At 50.2% G+C, this 15,709-nt stretch overlaps 1 protein-coding gene across 1 annotated transcript; it reads left to right on the top strand.

Moving 5' to 3' along the window:
- Nucleotides 1-243: 243 nt before the first annotated feature.
- On the top strand, nt 244-13,673 carry MINAR1 (membrane integral NOTCH2 associated receptor 1). Its single transcript, XM_024742810.1, has 3 exons — nt 244-2,544; nt 7,429-7,680; nt 13,453-13,673. Exons 1-3 carry the CDS (start codon nt 244-246, stop codon nt 13,648-13,650), a joined length of 2,751 nt encoding a protein of 916 aa, XP_024598578.1. The 3' UTR covers nt 13,651-13,673.
- The last annotated feature ends 2,036 nt before the right edge of the window (nt 13,674-15,709 follow it).

Below are 15,709 nucleotides of genomic sequence, written 5' to 3' on the forward strand. Positions count from 1 at the left end.
AGGTAGATTACTGGGAAGCGAATTACAGAGTATATTATAAATATTTTTAAAGCACTTATGACATTTTTTAAACCTTCAAAAGTTTTTCCTTGCATTTCTTTATGTGGTTCATAACCAGCTTGACTTAAAACTCCACTGGTGTTTATAAATCCTTTCTCCCCCGCTTCTCTTTTTCAATATTGTCACCCCGTAGAACTGACTCGAAGTTTCAGTGTCATCAGCGAGGCTTTGAAATTCTAAATGATGGAGACCAATCAGGAAACTTCCCTCTTCTTGGTGAAAATCTTGGAGGAACTGGACAGCAAGCAAAATACCGTTTCCTACCAGGACCTGTGCAAATCCCTGTGCACCCGTTTTGATCTGTCCCAGCTCTCCAAACTGAGAAGCGTCCTCTTCTACACGGCTTGTCTCGATCCCAATTTTCCAGCCACGTTATTCAAAGACAAGATGAAATGCACCGTGAACAACCAGCAATCGAAGAAAATCATGGTGGCGGCAGATATCGTGACAATATTCAACCTCATCCAGATGAACGGGGCTACGGCCAAGGAGAAGCTCCCCAGCGGCCGGCAGAAGATGCGCAAGAAGGAGGCGGCCTTTGACTTGGGCCGCTCGGACACGGAACTCTGCACCGCAGCCCAGTGTGCGTCCCTCAGCTGCGAGCTGAGCGACCAGCCTTTCAGCCGGGGCTACCCCACCCGCCAGTCTTCCAAGTGCCGCAAGATGGACTGCAAGGACTGCCCGCAGTTTGTACCTGCCTCCGAGCCCAACTTCCTGCTGGGGGTCAGCAAAGATGTGAAAAACCGGGCGGCTTCCCTGGACAGGCTGCAGGCTCTGGCCCCCTACTCGGTGGCCAGCCCTCAGCCCTGCGAGATGCAGAGAACGTATTTCCCCATGAACATCGAAAGTGAGTCCATGTCCGATCAGGACTCCCTGCCCCTCACCCAGGGCATCAAGGAGACTTTCATCTCTAATGAGGAGCCCTTCGTGGTCCAGTCCTGCGTCCAGAAAAGGAACATCTTCAAAGAGGAGTTTCACAACCTGATGACTGTGTCCCCCGAGTTGGCCAGTCCCGCTAACAAGGCTGAGGGCGAGCACAGGAAACCCCAGGGCCGAAAGGAGTCCCACAAGACACCCTTCCCCAATCACAGCTTTGAGATGCCCTACAACAGCCAGTACCTGAATCCCGAATACTCCCCTGTTCCTGACAAAAGGCGGGCAAAGCACGAGAGCTTAGATGACCTTCAAGCCTCCACGTATTTTGGACCCACTCCAGTGATGGGGACCCAGGAGGCCAGGCGCTGTCCCGGGAGGCCGGGCAAGCAGAGCCCCTGGCCGGCCAAAAGCTGGAGCCTAAACACTGAAGAAGTTCCTGACTTTGAACGGTCCTTTTTCAATAGAAATCCCTCCGAGGAGAAGCTCTGCTATCCAAATCCCAGCAGCCAGACCGCCAACTTCCCAACCCCAGACAGGCGCCCAGCTTACCTCATGCCGCAGAAGCAACAGCCAATTCTCCCCGTCGGCTACGCGGCCAAGCCAAACGGGCTCAAATCTAAAGAGATCTCATCCTCCGTTGACCTGGAGAAGCATGAACCGGTCAAAAAGTTTAAAGACAAGAGCAGTAGCTGCACCAGCAGGCAGCTCAGCTCAGACACCAGTAGCGTGGGCACCCAGACCGAGCAGCACGTCCTGGAGCCCAAGAAATGCAAAGACTTGTGTGCCTCTGGGCAGGGCAAGTACAGTGACAGGCACGCCATGAAGCAGTCAGATGACGACTCGGAAGTTGTCAGTGATGACATCAGTGACATTTTCCGATTTCTTGATGACATGAGCCTCAGTGGCTCGACGGGAGTGATACAGTCATCCTGCTACAACAGCACAGGATCTTTGTCCCAGCTTCACAAGTCGGACTGTGACAGTTCGCCAGAGCACAACCTAACCAAAATCGCCAACGGGCTCCCCAGCAGCAAAGGAGAAAAGGGCAACCGGCCTGAAGACAGCCACCGCTCGGAAGAGGAGTTGAAGACCAGCGTGTGCAAACTAGTGCTCAGGATCGGTGAAATTGAACGGAAGCTCGAGTCGCTGTCGGGTGTCCGCGAGGAGATCTCCCAGGTCCTGGGAAAGCTCAGTAAGCTGGATCAGAAGATTCAGCAGCCCGAGAAGGTGAGTGTGCAGATAGATCTGAATTCCTTGACCAGTGAGGCTCCGTCCGATGAGAGCGCCTCTCCCCAGATGTTCCGTGCACACAATGGCTCCCACGGGCCCAAACTGGAGAACTCGGCCGACTGGTGCTCCTCAGACGCCAGCGGAAGCAACAGCGAAAGCCTTCGTGTCAAGGCGTTAAAAAAAAGCCTCTTCACCAGGCCATCCTCCAGGTCCCTGACGGAGGAGAACAGCGCCACAGAGTCCAAAATCGCCAGCATCTCCAATTCGCCCAGGGACTGGCGCACCATCACTTACACCAACCGCGTGGGTGTCGGAGAGGAGGATGTGAAAGACAGAGGCCCTGGGGAAAGTAAGGACTGGCATCGAAAATCTAAAGAGGTAATGCGCATGTAAGCTCGCGTAACTAGGCAGCAGCCTTACTATATAGCCCTGGTCTGTTTCCAAGCCTGGAAGCTTACATTACACGAAAAAGAGGCCTGCCCTTCTTGTGCTCGTAATCCTTCCAGACTTTCCATGTTAGAGCAGAGAGGACAGCATAGCCTGGTGGTTGGTCCCTCCAAATTGTCCATCAGCCCGGAGGAGCACACGCTGCTGTGTTGCCGATGGGAGAAAGCATGGCTCAGATATTGGACTGGTGGTTCGAGACCTGATTTTCATAGAATGGGGAACATGGCAGAGCAGACAAGCATCGCCAGGGCTTTCTTCCTGTCCTTTCTGAAAGGGCAGGGTGCAGGCAAAGCAAATGAGGGAAATGACTTAAAAGCGAGCTAGCTCCTATGGCCCTTTCACATACTTTGTGGCATGCGTCGTGTTCCTTTTTAAAAGTTTGAGTTTTTTTTCATTTTAAGATCAATAGATGATTCGTAAGAAAAGATAAATTAAGGAAATTATTCACAGTTCCACTGCCCAAGGATGGCAACTCTTAATATGATGTCTTTCTTTGCTCTTGAGGTTTTTTCCTACACAGTTTTATGGGAACGTGAGCGTTTTTGCACCTTTATAGTCAGCATCTTTCTGTCAGTGCTGGAGTGAGCACATACACACATGCTCACATTCTTTCTTCTTCTCGTCCCCTGCAGTAGGGATGATTTGTTTCAGCGGTACTTATGGCTGCTGTTCCTCCTTCTAAGTAGGTTACATTGAACCCTTTCTGGCCAAAGTGATGCCATTTCAATTTGTTGCTCATCTCAGTTCCCTACCCTGATTCTAAAGGACAGGCCACGGGGCCTCCTGAGGGCTCGGAGGACCAGTCATCAGAGAGGGAGTGAAGAGGTGTGGCTGCAGACATTGAATACAGAGAAGGAGGCTGAGTCCCTCGAACGCCAAGAAGGGCAAGCTTAGAAAATGGAGCCCTAAGGAAGTTTTCAGGGTCCAAAGCAGGGGAAGAGAGTAAAATAAGAAGTGATTTTTTTCTGATCCCAAAGGAACCTCTGGTACCTGTGCCGGCCACTGTTCTCTTCGGTAGCCACTTACAACACGTGGTGTTGGACAGAAATCAGAATATATTATGTGCCGACACTCCGACGAGATGCCCAGCTGTGGGTCTTCTCCTCTGGCACTGCTGTCGTGTCAATTAGCTGCTAGAGTCTGGCCAGGTTCCTGGAGCCCTGGGTCTTAGGTAGCATTGAAAATGGCCATTTAGAGCACTCCAGTGGTTTGGCACTTCTATAGATATATCAAGTTTAACTGAACTAGCCATGCATCCAACCCATAAAATGTCAAAGCCCCCAGAAACCACCAGAAATAAGCTTGAGAAAGATCCCTTGAAATGCACAGCTCAAAGTTGCTAGTGTTTGGGGTGAGCGGTCTTCATTTGGCCTCCTTCTGTGACCTCATTTCTCCCTCCCGATGTGTGGCTCTCACCATCCCTGGGCTGATGCCTGCCATGGTGGTGACCAACCCTGGGGCCCTTCTGAACTTTGCTCCCAAATCTCAAACTGCTGTAGGCCACCTCCCCCAGATGTCTGCCGTGGGCTGAAATCTGCAGGTCCCAGCTAGATTTTCTGTTCCTTCAAAGCCAGGCTTCCCTCTCCCTGTACCGATTCTGGGGTCGCCATTCTAGCCATTCCCCAAACTGAAGGGATGTCTCTCATCTCTGACTTCCCTCATTGGCTCTCTCACATCCAGTTGGGCTACTCGACCCTGTGGATTTATCTTTTGTGATGTGTCTTTCCGCTTAAATCCACCCTCCCTCCCCCAAGTCCAAGCTCCTACCACCTCCCACCTGGGCTTTGGGGACACATTTGTAACTGGTCTCTCTCGCTTATCATCCCCCCACCTCTGTCGCCACTTCCATCTCATCCCATCCACCACTGCTATGCTCCCTTTCCTAAAGCTCCTCTCGGGGGTGTGCAGTGCCTCCTGTTCCCAACTCCTCCTTGACTCCCCTTTGCTCAGCAAAGTTTCAAGCCACTCAGTCCAGCCACTCAAACCCTCGGCATATCATGTCCTTCTCCCCAACAGGAGGGCTCCAGTTCACCTGGACTGGGCCCTTCTCCACCTTGATACGTCTAGCTGGTTTTCCTCAAAAGTGCCACCCTCATTCACTCAGTCCCTCATTCAGCAAGTACCTAGGATGGCCAGGCCCCATCCCACTGTCGAACCTTTACTCACGTGATTCCTCCATCAAGAGTTTCCTGTCCAGGGACTTCCCTGGCAGTCCAATGGTTAAGACTTCACCTTCCAACGCAGGGGGTGTGGGTTTGATACCTGGTCGGGGAGCTAAGATCACACATGCCTCGTGGCCAAAAAATCAAAACATAAAACAGAAGCAATATTATAACAAATTCAATAAAGAGCTTAAAAATGTTCCACATGAAAAAAAAAAAAAGTGTCCTGCCCACCTCGTCGGTGCTGATCTAGACCCAGTTCCCCTCAAGGCCTCTTAATTCGTAAGCCTCTGAAAACCTCCCAAGATTATTGCTGGCCTCTGATCTCCTGCCTTTCATCCTCTTTGTTCTGACAGAGTAGATACCAACCTTTATTTTAAAAGTATCTTAGGTATACATACCGACTGCCATGTTAGAACGCAAACGCCTCCGTGGTAGGAGCAGGGAGGCAAGCGTGGGCAGCGGGCAACTTTCCATCTCAGAAGCGAGAACAGATTCAAATCCTGGCTCTGCCACTTCCTGGCTGTGTAACATTGGGCCAGTTCCTTAACCTCTCTAAGCTGAGTTTCCGCATCCACAGCGGGGATTATAATGTTATAGCCTTGCCGATGTTCTCGAGAAGCTGAAACGGGATATCGCGTGTTCAGCCCCGAGCACAGCAGGAGACACACACAGTCAGCCCTCAGTTAATTGTAGTTACGATGCCTTGTTGTTATTATTGGCACCTGCCCTGCCCCCAGCTCGGCACGGGCCCTGCATGCCGTGGGAGCCCTCTGAGTGTTCGGTAGTGGTGGTGAGCTGAATGAGTAAACTCAGTGACACCTTTTAGAAGATACTTGGGTTTGATGAGCTAGAAAGTAAGCGGACACCTCACTTCCTTATTTGGGTTTGGCCAAGTTTATCCTGCTTTCTCTGTAGCGGCATCAGCGGTCTTCATGCTTTGGAAGGGCTCAGAGTTATACTGTATTTGAGCAAGGGCCGATGGGTCTAGTTTGCTGGGAGCTGGGAGCGTGCTTCTGGTCCCCGTCCACGTGTAGGATACGCACACTGTCGCTCACACACGTTATCTCATCAGGTGCTCACACATAAACTCTCCCTTTCCTGACACCTGAGCCCATTCCCCGCCTCTTGCTTATACACACCGTCCCTCACTCATGTTCTTATTCTTCCTTTTTCTTTGTCTGTTGCTCACACCCACAGCTCTTCTGGCTCTCTGTTTCATGTGCTCGACTCCATGATGTTGGGATCCATCCCTTTAAAAAGATTGGAGCGCCTTCTCCTTGGTGGTATGATTTTGCTGAGCGGGCGATTAAAAGGTGCTCGCTGGGCTTCCCTGGTGGCGCAGTGGTTGAGAGTCCGCCTGCCGATGCAGGGGACGCGGGTTCGTGCCCCGGTCCGGGAAGATCCCACATGCCACGGAGCGGCTGGGCCCGTGAGCCATGGCCGCTGAGCCTGCGTGTCCGGAGCCTGTGCTCCGCAACGGGAGAGGCCACAATAGTGAGAGGCCCGCGTACAGCAAAAAAATAAATAAATAAAAGGTGCTCACTATTGTCCCCTGCCTTCGGGGAACTCACAGTCCGGCGGAGGAGACAGACAGACAAACAGGCAGTTACAGTTCAGTGGGACACAGTAACGCGGGCTCTGTACACAGTCTGAAGGGGTCTGTACACAGTCTGAAGGGGTCACGTAGATGGGCGCTGACCCTGTCTTGGTCAGGGAGTACTTCTGGAGGACGTGACATCTATGTGGAGATCTGAGGGCCTCAAGTTAGAAGTAGAAAGTACCAGAAGACTCCAGTTATAACAGGGTTCATGGAGAACGGAGCCCCCAGGATCGGGTGGAACTCAAGGACTGAGAACGTAAGTGATGGCAGCTGTGTTGGGCACCTTCCTGCCTCCAAACTGTGGTCCACACTGTTCCCTTGTCTTGAAGGCCACGCAGAGGTCTCTGAAAATCACTAGAGGCTCCCACCACGTGCTTTCTGGCTTGGCTTCTTCCATCCAGAGAAGCAGTGTGGCATCAGTGGTTTCAGCCAGCTCTTAGGGGGAAGGACCCCATATGTTTTACTCCTCAGTACCAGGTAGAAATTGGTAAGAGAAAGAGGGGGCAGTGACTTCCCTGGCAGTCCAGTGATTAAGACTCTGCGCTTCCTTTGCAGGGGACGCATGTTTGGTCCCTGGTCGGGGAACTAAGATCCCGCATGCCGCGTGGTGCGGCAAAAAAAAAGAAAAAAAAAAGGGGGGGGGATACTATGCTGTAGTTAAGCAAAGCTTCTCTGAAGCCAGATGATAGATTTAAATGCCAGCTCTTCCCGTTGGCAGCTGTGCACCCTGGGGTAAATTAGTGGGTCTTTCTGGGCTCCATTTCCTTAGCTGAACAATGCGTGTTAATGATAGTAGTCATGGTATGAGGGTTAGATAAAATCGTCTCTTCCTGGCATAGAAATGTTGGGTCGTTTGAGTATTATCAGTGTCGTAAGCTTTTCCTAGTAAATGTCCCCCAGTCCAGATATTCTTTCTATTTGCTCGTGAATAACTGCATGTTGCTACCCGGGCAGAGCCCGGTGGTGAAAAGCTGGTGTCTGCCCACTGGCACTGTGGGCTCTCTGACAGCAACTGTGTCGCTCTCTGGACTCCCCTGTGCCCCTCTGCAGGCAGACAGGCAGTATGACATCCCCCCGCAGCACCGACTGCCCAAGCAGCCCAAAGATGGCTTCCTGGTGGAGCAGGTGTTCAGCCCTCATCCCTACCCCACCTCCCTCAAGGCCCACATGAAGAACAGCCCTCTGTACACAGACATGCGGCTGACGGAGCTGGAGGTGAAGCGGGGCCAGCCTTCCTGGACCATCGAGGAGTATGCTCGCAACGCGGGCGAGAAGGGCAAGCTGACAGCCCTGGACCTGCAGGTGAGCCTCTCACTGCCCCGGGTGGGGGGAGCCCAGCCACACCCTGGCGGATGCAGGAATGGATAGCGGATGCCCTAACCGGCCCGCTCCCTCACCTTCAGCTCCCTGGGTCCCCACCGTGGAATTCGGAACCTGCATAACATCGTAGAGCAGAGATTTTTCACAAGGAGATTGCTATTTCGCTTATTGCTTCGTAAACATGTAGCAGTGGGAATGCTTGCTTGATCGATTTTGGCCATCCGATTTGCTAACGATACGTTTAAGACTCCATACCAAGTGCAGATTCTCGTATTTGCTCACAAGACCTCAGCCCAACTGTTTAATGAAACACAAGCTGATTTCTCCTTCCACATGTAGCACGTGGGATAAAAGCATATTTGTGGGAGCCGAGCTATGGATTATGTTTCCATACGGAGCAGTCCCAGGTAAGCGCCATCCCCGGAAGCTCTGTGAATACAGTTGTGGCTGGAGGGCATGCTTTCTGTTCAACCACAGGCAGGGCTGGGTTTTGACCACTTTCATTGTGGTGGGCAGTTCCACCTGGTTCCACCCCCACTGCGTCTATCTGTGTGTCCGCATCACCTCGGGAGCACAGGAAGTACCCTGTCCCCACCTGCCAGCTAGCTTGGTGGGCAGTGAGGCTATCATCCCAACGCCACCACTCACGTATGGGTCCCGGCAGGTCCACACCATTTAAAGGGCAGTTGGAGAGATGCCAGTGTGGGGGGGGGGTGGTATGGCAGGGTGTCCCTTGAAATGGCCTCTCCCTAAAGCCAGGAGGGCTGCAGGAGGTGCAGTGCAGTGGCGAGTAAAGAAATGTGTTTTCCCGCAGTGTGTGGGTTCTAAGCCAGGGTTCCTTTGCTGTGTGGCCTGGAATGTTCACCTGTTTGAGCTTTGGTTCCCTCACCTGTTAAATGTCCATAATAATATCTAACTTTCAGAGTCACTGTCAGAAATGAAAATAATGTATTTAAAGTACCTGCCATTCAGAGGGCACCGAAAAGGCATTTTGGCGCTGTTGAAATGATGCTGAAATTGATCCACTCTGTATGGGACTTTTTTTTTTTTGCGGTACGCGGGCCTCTCACTGTTGTGGCCTCTCCCGTTGCGGAGCGCAGGCTCAGCGGCCGTGGCTCACGGGCCCAGCCGCTCTGCGGCACGTGGGATCTTCCCGGACCGGGGCACGAACCCACGTCCCCTGCATCGGCAGGCAGACCCTCAACCACTGCGCCACCAGGGAAGCCCCGTAAGGGACTTTTGATCACGGTCTCTCACGCAAGGCACAGTGGCCCGCAGGCAGGAGTGATGATGTTCATCTCAAGTTTATAAATGAGGAAATCGAGGCCCTGAGAAGCACAAGAACTTGTGCAGGTCTGACAAGTCTAAATTCATAATGGACTATCTGGCAATAAGACTCCTGTACTTCCTCCTATGTTGCCTTTCCACCATGTTGTTTTTCTGTTGATGACAGTAGAGTAGAGCTTCATGTCACACAAATGACTGCGGTGACGTTTGTTTATGTTGGGCCCTAAATGACAGCAATTATGGGAAGGGATATCTCTGGCCAGATCCTGAGAGTCAAGTGGGTGGTGACATCAGGACCACCTCAGAGGTACTCCTGGCCCCTGTCACCTCCTGCATGTTTTGTCCCCATGCCAGCTGCACGCCACTTGACCCTTCAGGCCACGTCCTCTCCTGTCACCATCCTGCTGACAAGCAGTCTAGATAGGATTTGCTTCTCCTGCAGGAGGGTCCCAGTGCTCTGCTGTGGCTACCACACCGCAACCTGTGGGTATTAGGATGCCACGAGCTGCAGGCGAGTCACAAAAGGCCCAGAGATGTGAATGGCTCACCTGGTGGAATAGTCAATGTTTCACCAGTATCATAGGATGACCTTGACAGGAGCAGATTAATTGAATGAGTCATAGACTGAGAAACATCTTTTTAAAGTTTGGGAGGCAGAGTCTGGCAGATTTCGCTCCTACAGATACATGCAATTTTAAAGTGCCAATCTTTAGGAAGAGTAAAGGCAAAATTATAAAAAATAAAAGATCTTTAGATTAGAGAGCTTTAGGTGACATCACTTAAAAATGCAAAGGATCATGTATCTAGTCTCACAAAAAAATATAAGACAGGAAAGAGTTCGATAGCCTTTCGAGGGTGTTTGCAGCAAAACAGAACAGGTATCGGGAGCTGAATGAAGGCAGAAAGGCGCCACCTTACTTGTTTTCATCGCTTTGCAGAGACCCAGGTACTGTCTTAGGGCAGCTTCCGCATCTGGACCATCTTCTTGGGGCCCCGTGGCGTCAAGAGGTAAATTTGCCATCTATGGCCACTTGAGGGTGCAGCAAAGGTACAGGCCCCGTTTCCATTTCCAGCGCTCAGCAGGAGTAATTAACAACCGAGGATGCCCCCTGTGTCCCACCGGGTGGCACGAGAGCTTGCGGTTATTGGAAAAAGTAATTAAAAATAATAGACTTCACAGGATGAATCCCAGCCCGTAAAGCATAGCTACCTATGAAAGGAAGCCAGTTTCCTTCTGTCCGAGCTGGAGGGAACAAGACAAAATCTGATGTGTCGCTTACACACGGCTTACTCCTTGGCCCGCCTTGGGAATACTGGGAAGAAGAGGTGGTGTTTCAGCCTCCCTGGTCAGAGCCTGTCTCCAAAGTGTCAGAGCAGGGAGAGCTGCCCCTTCAGTCTTCCACCCAAACCCGCCCAGCCCTGCAGACCAGTCCCCAGCTTAACATGCCCACCTGGCTCCCGGGCTCCCCTCTAGGTACCCGTTAAATTGCTGAAGACCTTTCATGTCCAGGGAAACAGACCGATCCCAAGTGCCCGTGGAGGACAGAGCTGTGTTGGGGAAAGAGCTGCAGCCCAAGCATAAGGACACTTGTCCTAACAGCCGGAGCTGGGCAGTAGCAGAAGTGCCCTGGGCAATTCAGGGAGACCGTGGCTCCTGGGACTTAGCAGAAGTGCTGGAGTAGGAGCTTCTTGCAAAGTCTGAACAGACAATCCTGCGTTTTAAGGACTCTTCCGTCATGGAGCACGTCCTGTTTCTCATGGTGTGGGTCCTCGCAATGGCCGGCATTGCCTACCACTCCTCCCCGCCCTTCCAGATAACATGAATAATTGGAAAAGTCTTTAAACATTGTGCCTCCGTGAGGAAGGGGACCTGGGAGGATTTCAGGGACCCCGAAGTCCCATTCTCTTTTCATTATGCAACGTTGTACAGAATATTCTAGAATACTGGCACACTCTCCTCTAAAGGGCCAGAGAGTAACTGCTTTAAGACTTTGCAGGCCTTACAGTCTCCATCACAGCTGCTCAACTCTGCCAATAATTGTCTCGAGCAGCTGTGGGCAACTTGTCAATGACTGGATGTGACTGTGTTGCGACAAAATATTATTTGGGGACACGGAGATTTGATTTCATATGATTTTCACATACCGCTGACTATTGTTTTCCTTTTATTTTTTTTCAATGATTTAAAAATGTGAGAACCGTTCTTAACTGGTAGGCTGTACGAAGGCAGGTGCTGGGCTGTATCTGGCGCCTGGGCTGGAGTCTGCCGGCCCCTGTACTGGAAGGCCATTAGAAACAGGAGAGCAGGGACTTCCCTGGCGGTCCAGTGGGTAAGACTCCGTGCTCCCAATGCAGGGGGCCCGGGTTCTATCCCTGGTCAGGGAACTAAGATCCTGCGCGCCACATGGCCAGAAAACAAAACAAAACAAAAACAAAACAGGAGAGCAATAAAGCAGCCAGAGGAGTCCACGGCATGTGGGTCGTCAGCATCCCGGCAGGAAGCAGATGGCATACTCACGGATGATGGGAGTGGGAAGGAGGGTGCTCTTGGCGGAGGTGTAGGCAGGGTTTAGAGCCCGTGAAGCACCCAGGGACCAGCATGAGTGAGAGGCTGTTGCTGCCCTTGGATCTGAAGGCCAAGGAAAGGGAGCTGTTTCTGAAACCCACCAAGACCCACAGCTGTGAGAGCAGGTACCTGATAGAACTGTGGCCCATCAGGGAGGGAGCAGGGGGAACTGTGCCCCACTGACTGAATCCACCTGGGATGTGTCCATATTGGCTGGTCTCCTGGGGGCACAGAGCAAGACAGAAAAGAACAGAGAATGGTTCTGAAAGGACAGGTGGAGAATGACTAATAGGGGTTAGAATAATCAATATTCCAATAACATAGTACATAGTGTGTGTGTGTGTGTGTGTGTGTGTGTGATCTGTAACATGCCCACCCTTATGAGCATTAAACAATCTGAGAAAGTCTTCAAAATGGATATTTTGCTTGTGTTTCAAAGATTTAGACGACCTCACTTGGAATTGCAATGTGTTGCTGCTTTTATGTGACAGTCACATAATTACATGCTCGCCGTAAGATGAGAACATTGCCTTGCTTTATGGAAATAGATTGCAGTCATCCACGGGGAATGGGATTCCTGGGTGATAGCAGGTTAAATATAATACTTCTCCTGCAGACAGGCACTAATCTCAGGGAGGCTGGGAAACAAATGGCAGTGGGTGGGGACCCTGCACCTGGCATGGGGGTGGCCTGCCCCTGGTCTGTAGACCTGGCCTGTGAGCAGTGGCCTGACAGATGTTTGAAATGGAAATATTTTATGTTTTGTTTGACCTGCTTATCTGGGAGGTGCCTTTGATTTTTCAGTGGAGGCTTTACTGAAGAACTGGGAACCAAATCAGAGTAGTACAATAGCCTTGCTTTAGGCGCCTCTGTTCTTAGGGACCGTTAGTGGAGAATATTTTTCAGCGACTTTCCCTGCTTCCCATGCAGCAGGGCCAGCCTGTTCCTGGCCGTACGCCCTTGAGGCGTAGAGTCTTGTTTCTCGGCCCTATTTTGCTTGCTCCCAGGAAATCCCTGGGTTTTCCTGTGTCAAGACCATTGTGACCTGTTTTTTCAAAAAAATATTTATTTATTTAGTTAGTTAGTTGCACTGAGTGTTAGTTGTGGCAGGCGGGCTCCTTAGTTGCAGCACATGGGCTCCTTAGTTGTGGCATACAAACTCTTAGTTGTGGCATGCATATGGGATCTAGTTCCCTGACCAGGGATCGAACCTCGGCCCCCTGCATTGGGAGCACAGAGTCTTATCCACTGCGCCACCAGGGAAGTCCCCCATCATGACCTTTGTAGTAGGAGAGGGGCAGGTACAATCTGGGATGTGCGGGAGCCCGAGTCCTTGGTGGTCCACCTCAGGAGGGGCTGGTGGGCAGCGTTGGGCTCCTCGGTCATCTCCCCTGCAAGCTGCAGGCAGCTCTGAGATGCTTCAGGGGTGAGGATTGTCGGAACGTCTTGAACCTGTTGCACGTATTCACCATATTTCTAACATCTTCTCTTCACTTCTAGACTCAAGAATCTTTAAACCCAAACAACTTAGAATACTGATCCTTAGTTGTGGCATACAAACTCTTAGTTGTGGCATGCATATGGGATCTAGTTCCCTGACCAGGGATCGAACCTCGGCCCCCTGCATTGGGAGCACAGAGTCTTATCCACTGCGCCACCAGGGAAGTCCCCCATCATGACCTTTGTAGTAGGAGAGGGGCAGGTACAATCTGGGATGTGCGGGAGCCCGAGTCCTTGGTGGTCCACCTCAGGAGGGGCTGGTGGGCAGCGTTGGGCTCCTCGGTCATCTCCCCTGCAAGCTGCAGGCAGCTCTGAGATGCTTCAGGGGTGAGGATTGTCGGAACGTCTTGAACCTGTTGCACGTATTCACCATATTTCTAACATCTTCTCTTCACTTCTAGACTCAAGAATCTTTAAACCCAAACAACTTAGAATACTGGATGGAAGATATTTATACTCCAGGCTACGACTCATTACTGAAAAGGAAAGAAGCCGAGTTCAGACGAGCCAAGGTCTGCAAGATCGCTGCTCTGATCGCTGCAGCGACGTGTACAGTCATCCTGGTCATCGTCGTGCCCATCTGCACGATGAAATCATGAGCCGCTGGACGTGCAACGCTGCCTACGGCTCATGACGACCGACGTCTCCCTCTGTAGTTTAAAATCACGTGCCAGTGGGGCCACAGTTTGTTGAAACAGAAATCACGGAGGCTTTTCTGCAAACACTGACGATGGCCTTCAGAAAGTATACATTCGAGAGAGATATCTACCTACCTATTAGCTTTGACTTAATTCCATGGATGAATTTTAAGAAGTGCAATAGCTTTTCCTACCAAAAGAATGTAATGGACTACCAGTAGATACAAACTGAATTCCAAGCAAAAAAAAAAAAAAAGAGGAAGATTGATTGGTTGGATTCTTTCCATTTTGATGAAATTTCATGGCGGGGAATATGTTATAGAGGAGATGGTTAATCCATGCCTTTTTTAGGGAAGCTAAGGGAGATAGCAAGATGAGAATAAAAAAAAAAAGCATGGGTTCTCTTTCCCTTAATGTTCTTAGACCATCGCTGGCAAAGAAACAGGGTATGTATCCATAAAGGGGGTTACTTCTCTGCTGACTTTTATCAAGGGCTACCGACTTTTCATTCTTGCCCTTCTGTCATCATTACAGTCTTCACTGCACATCTTCATGGAAACGTTCTGGACCTTCTTCCTGATGCCCCGGGTAGGAAGGTGCTGGACTGTCAGATCAGGCATGGCGTGAAGTGTGCTCTCTGCTCAATAGGCCAAGGTATTCAGGCCAGGAGACCTTCCTGTGCCCACCTCAAGGTGTGGGAGAGTTGCTTGCTAACGACGTACGATCGATATCTGAAAGTCCCGGCATCCCAAAGGGTCTCCCATTCTTGCTTTGGTGTGTGGTTCCTCTCAGTCTTCTGTCTCCTGGTGGTACCCGTTGCTCTGCTTCTCACACATGAGTTGAAGAATTTGGAACTTGTCCTTGTGCCTTGAAGAGTAGAGACAATGGCTGAACTTTCACATTCTAACTATAAACCATGGTTTCCGTGCACCACTAATACCAACCATTTCCAATGGCTTTAAAAATTTTTTGAAAGCTTTTCAATAATATGATAAAGGCTGTGAGGTATTCTCAACTACCCCAACACCTACTCCAGAGTTTTGAATACTTGTCAGCTGTGCAAAAAAAAAATGATCTATTTAACCGTTTATCTATCTATCTATAATGTCTATCTAAATACCTGTTTGGTTTATTGTCATCTCTGTTAAATAACTTGAGAGCAAGGTTTCTCCAGTGTAAGGAAGCCGTTGTAATTTCATTAGAATTTGATCTCCGTTTCCACCTGCTGAATGGTGCTTTGACATAATTGGACGGAAAGAATCCTTTTTGGCATTTGATCCTACTGTCTTGTTACAGGTTAAAGAAAAACGAGTGATAGAAACTAGCTACCTTAATTCTTCTGAGAACAAGGTGGATTATAAATAAATGCTGGTGGTAAGAATCATCACTCTGGATGATATAATACACTCCTGAAAGAGAGGTTTGGGAAGCATCTCAGATTTTAAAGCAATAGGCGTTCAGCACGCATCCTAAAATCTTCCAAATAATGCTTAGCTTGCTGGGTCTAATCCTATTGTTCCCTGTAAAGGGCAGTCAGAACATTTCATGTTGTTAATAAATAAGGGATGGATGCTTTCATCTGTAGTGAACCTTCGTTCTTAGAGGTCTTCATGTCATCTATTTCTAGTCTCACGTGTATGTACAGATTTTCAGCTAGGTGACTGCAATTTAAGCCTTAGTATGGAAAACTGAGGATTTATCATCGAAGATGAAAAAATATATATATTACTGTCTACTGTCAGAATTTTAGTCTTTTGGTGCTCTGTCTTGGGTTGGGCACATTCAGTAAGGTTGTTTCTTTCACCCCGAAAGGGATTCTAGATTAATACCCTCGGGAGTTGGGTGTGGCCATCCCAGCTCTCCTCCCAACCAGTACGGCTCTAGAACACACCCCAGTCCTGCCGCTGTCACCTTTATCACAGGTTAAGCCATAAGAGCAGCAGAGATGGGTTGTTCCCAATCTCTTGCTCTATGATTGGCAGAGAAGTGGAGATGCAGTTACCCAGGATAAGAAAAAAAT

Source organism: Neophocaena asiaeorientalis, unplaced genomic scaffold (genome assembly GCF_003031525.2).
Source record: "Neophocaena asiaeorientalis asiaeorientalis breed wild unplaced genomic scaffold, Neophocaena_asiaeorientalis_V1.1 scaffold155, whole genome shotgun sequence".
NCBI lineage: Eukaryota > Metazoa > Chordata > Mammalia > Artiodactyla > Phocoenidae > Neophocaena > Neophocaena asiaeorientalis.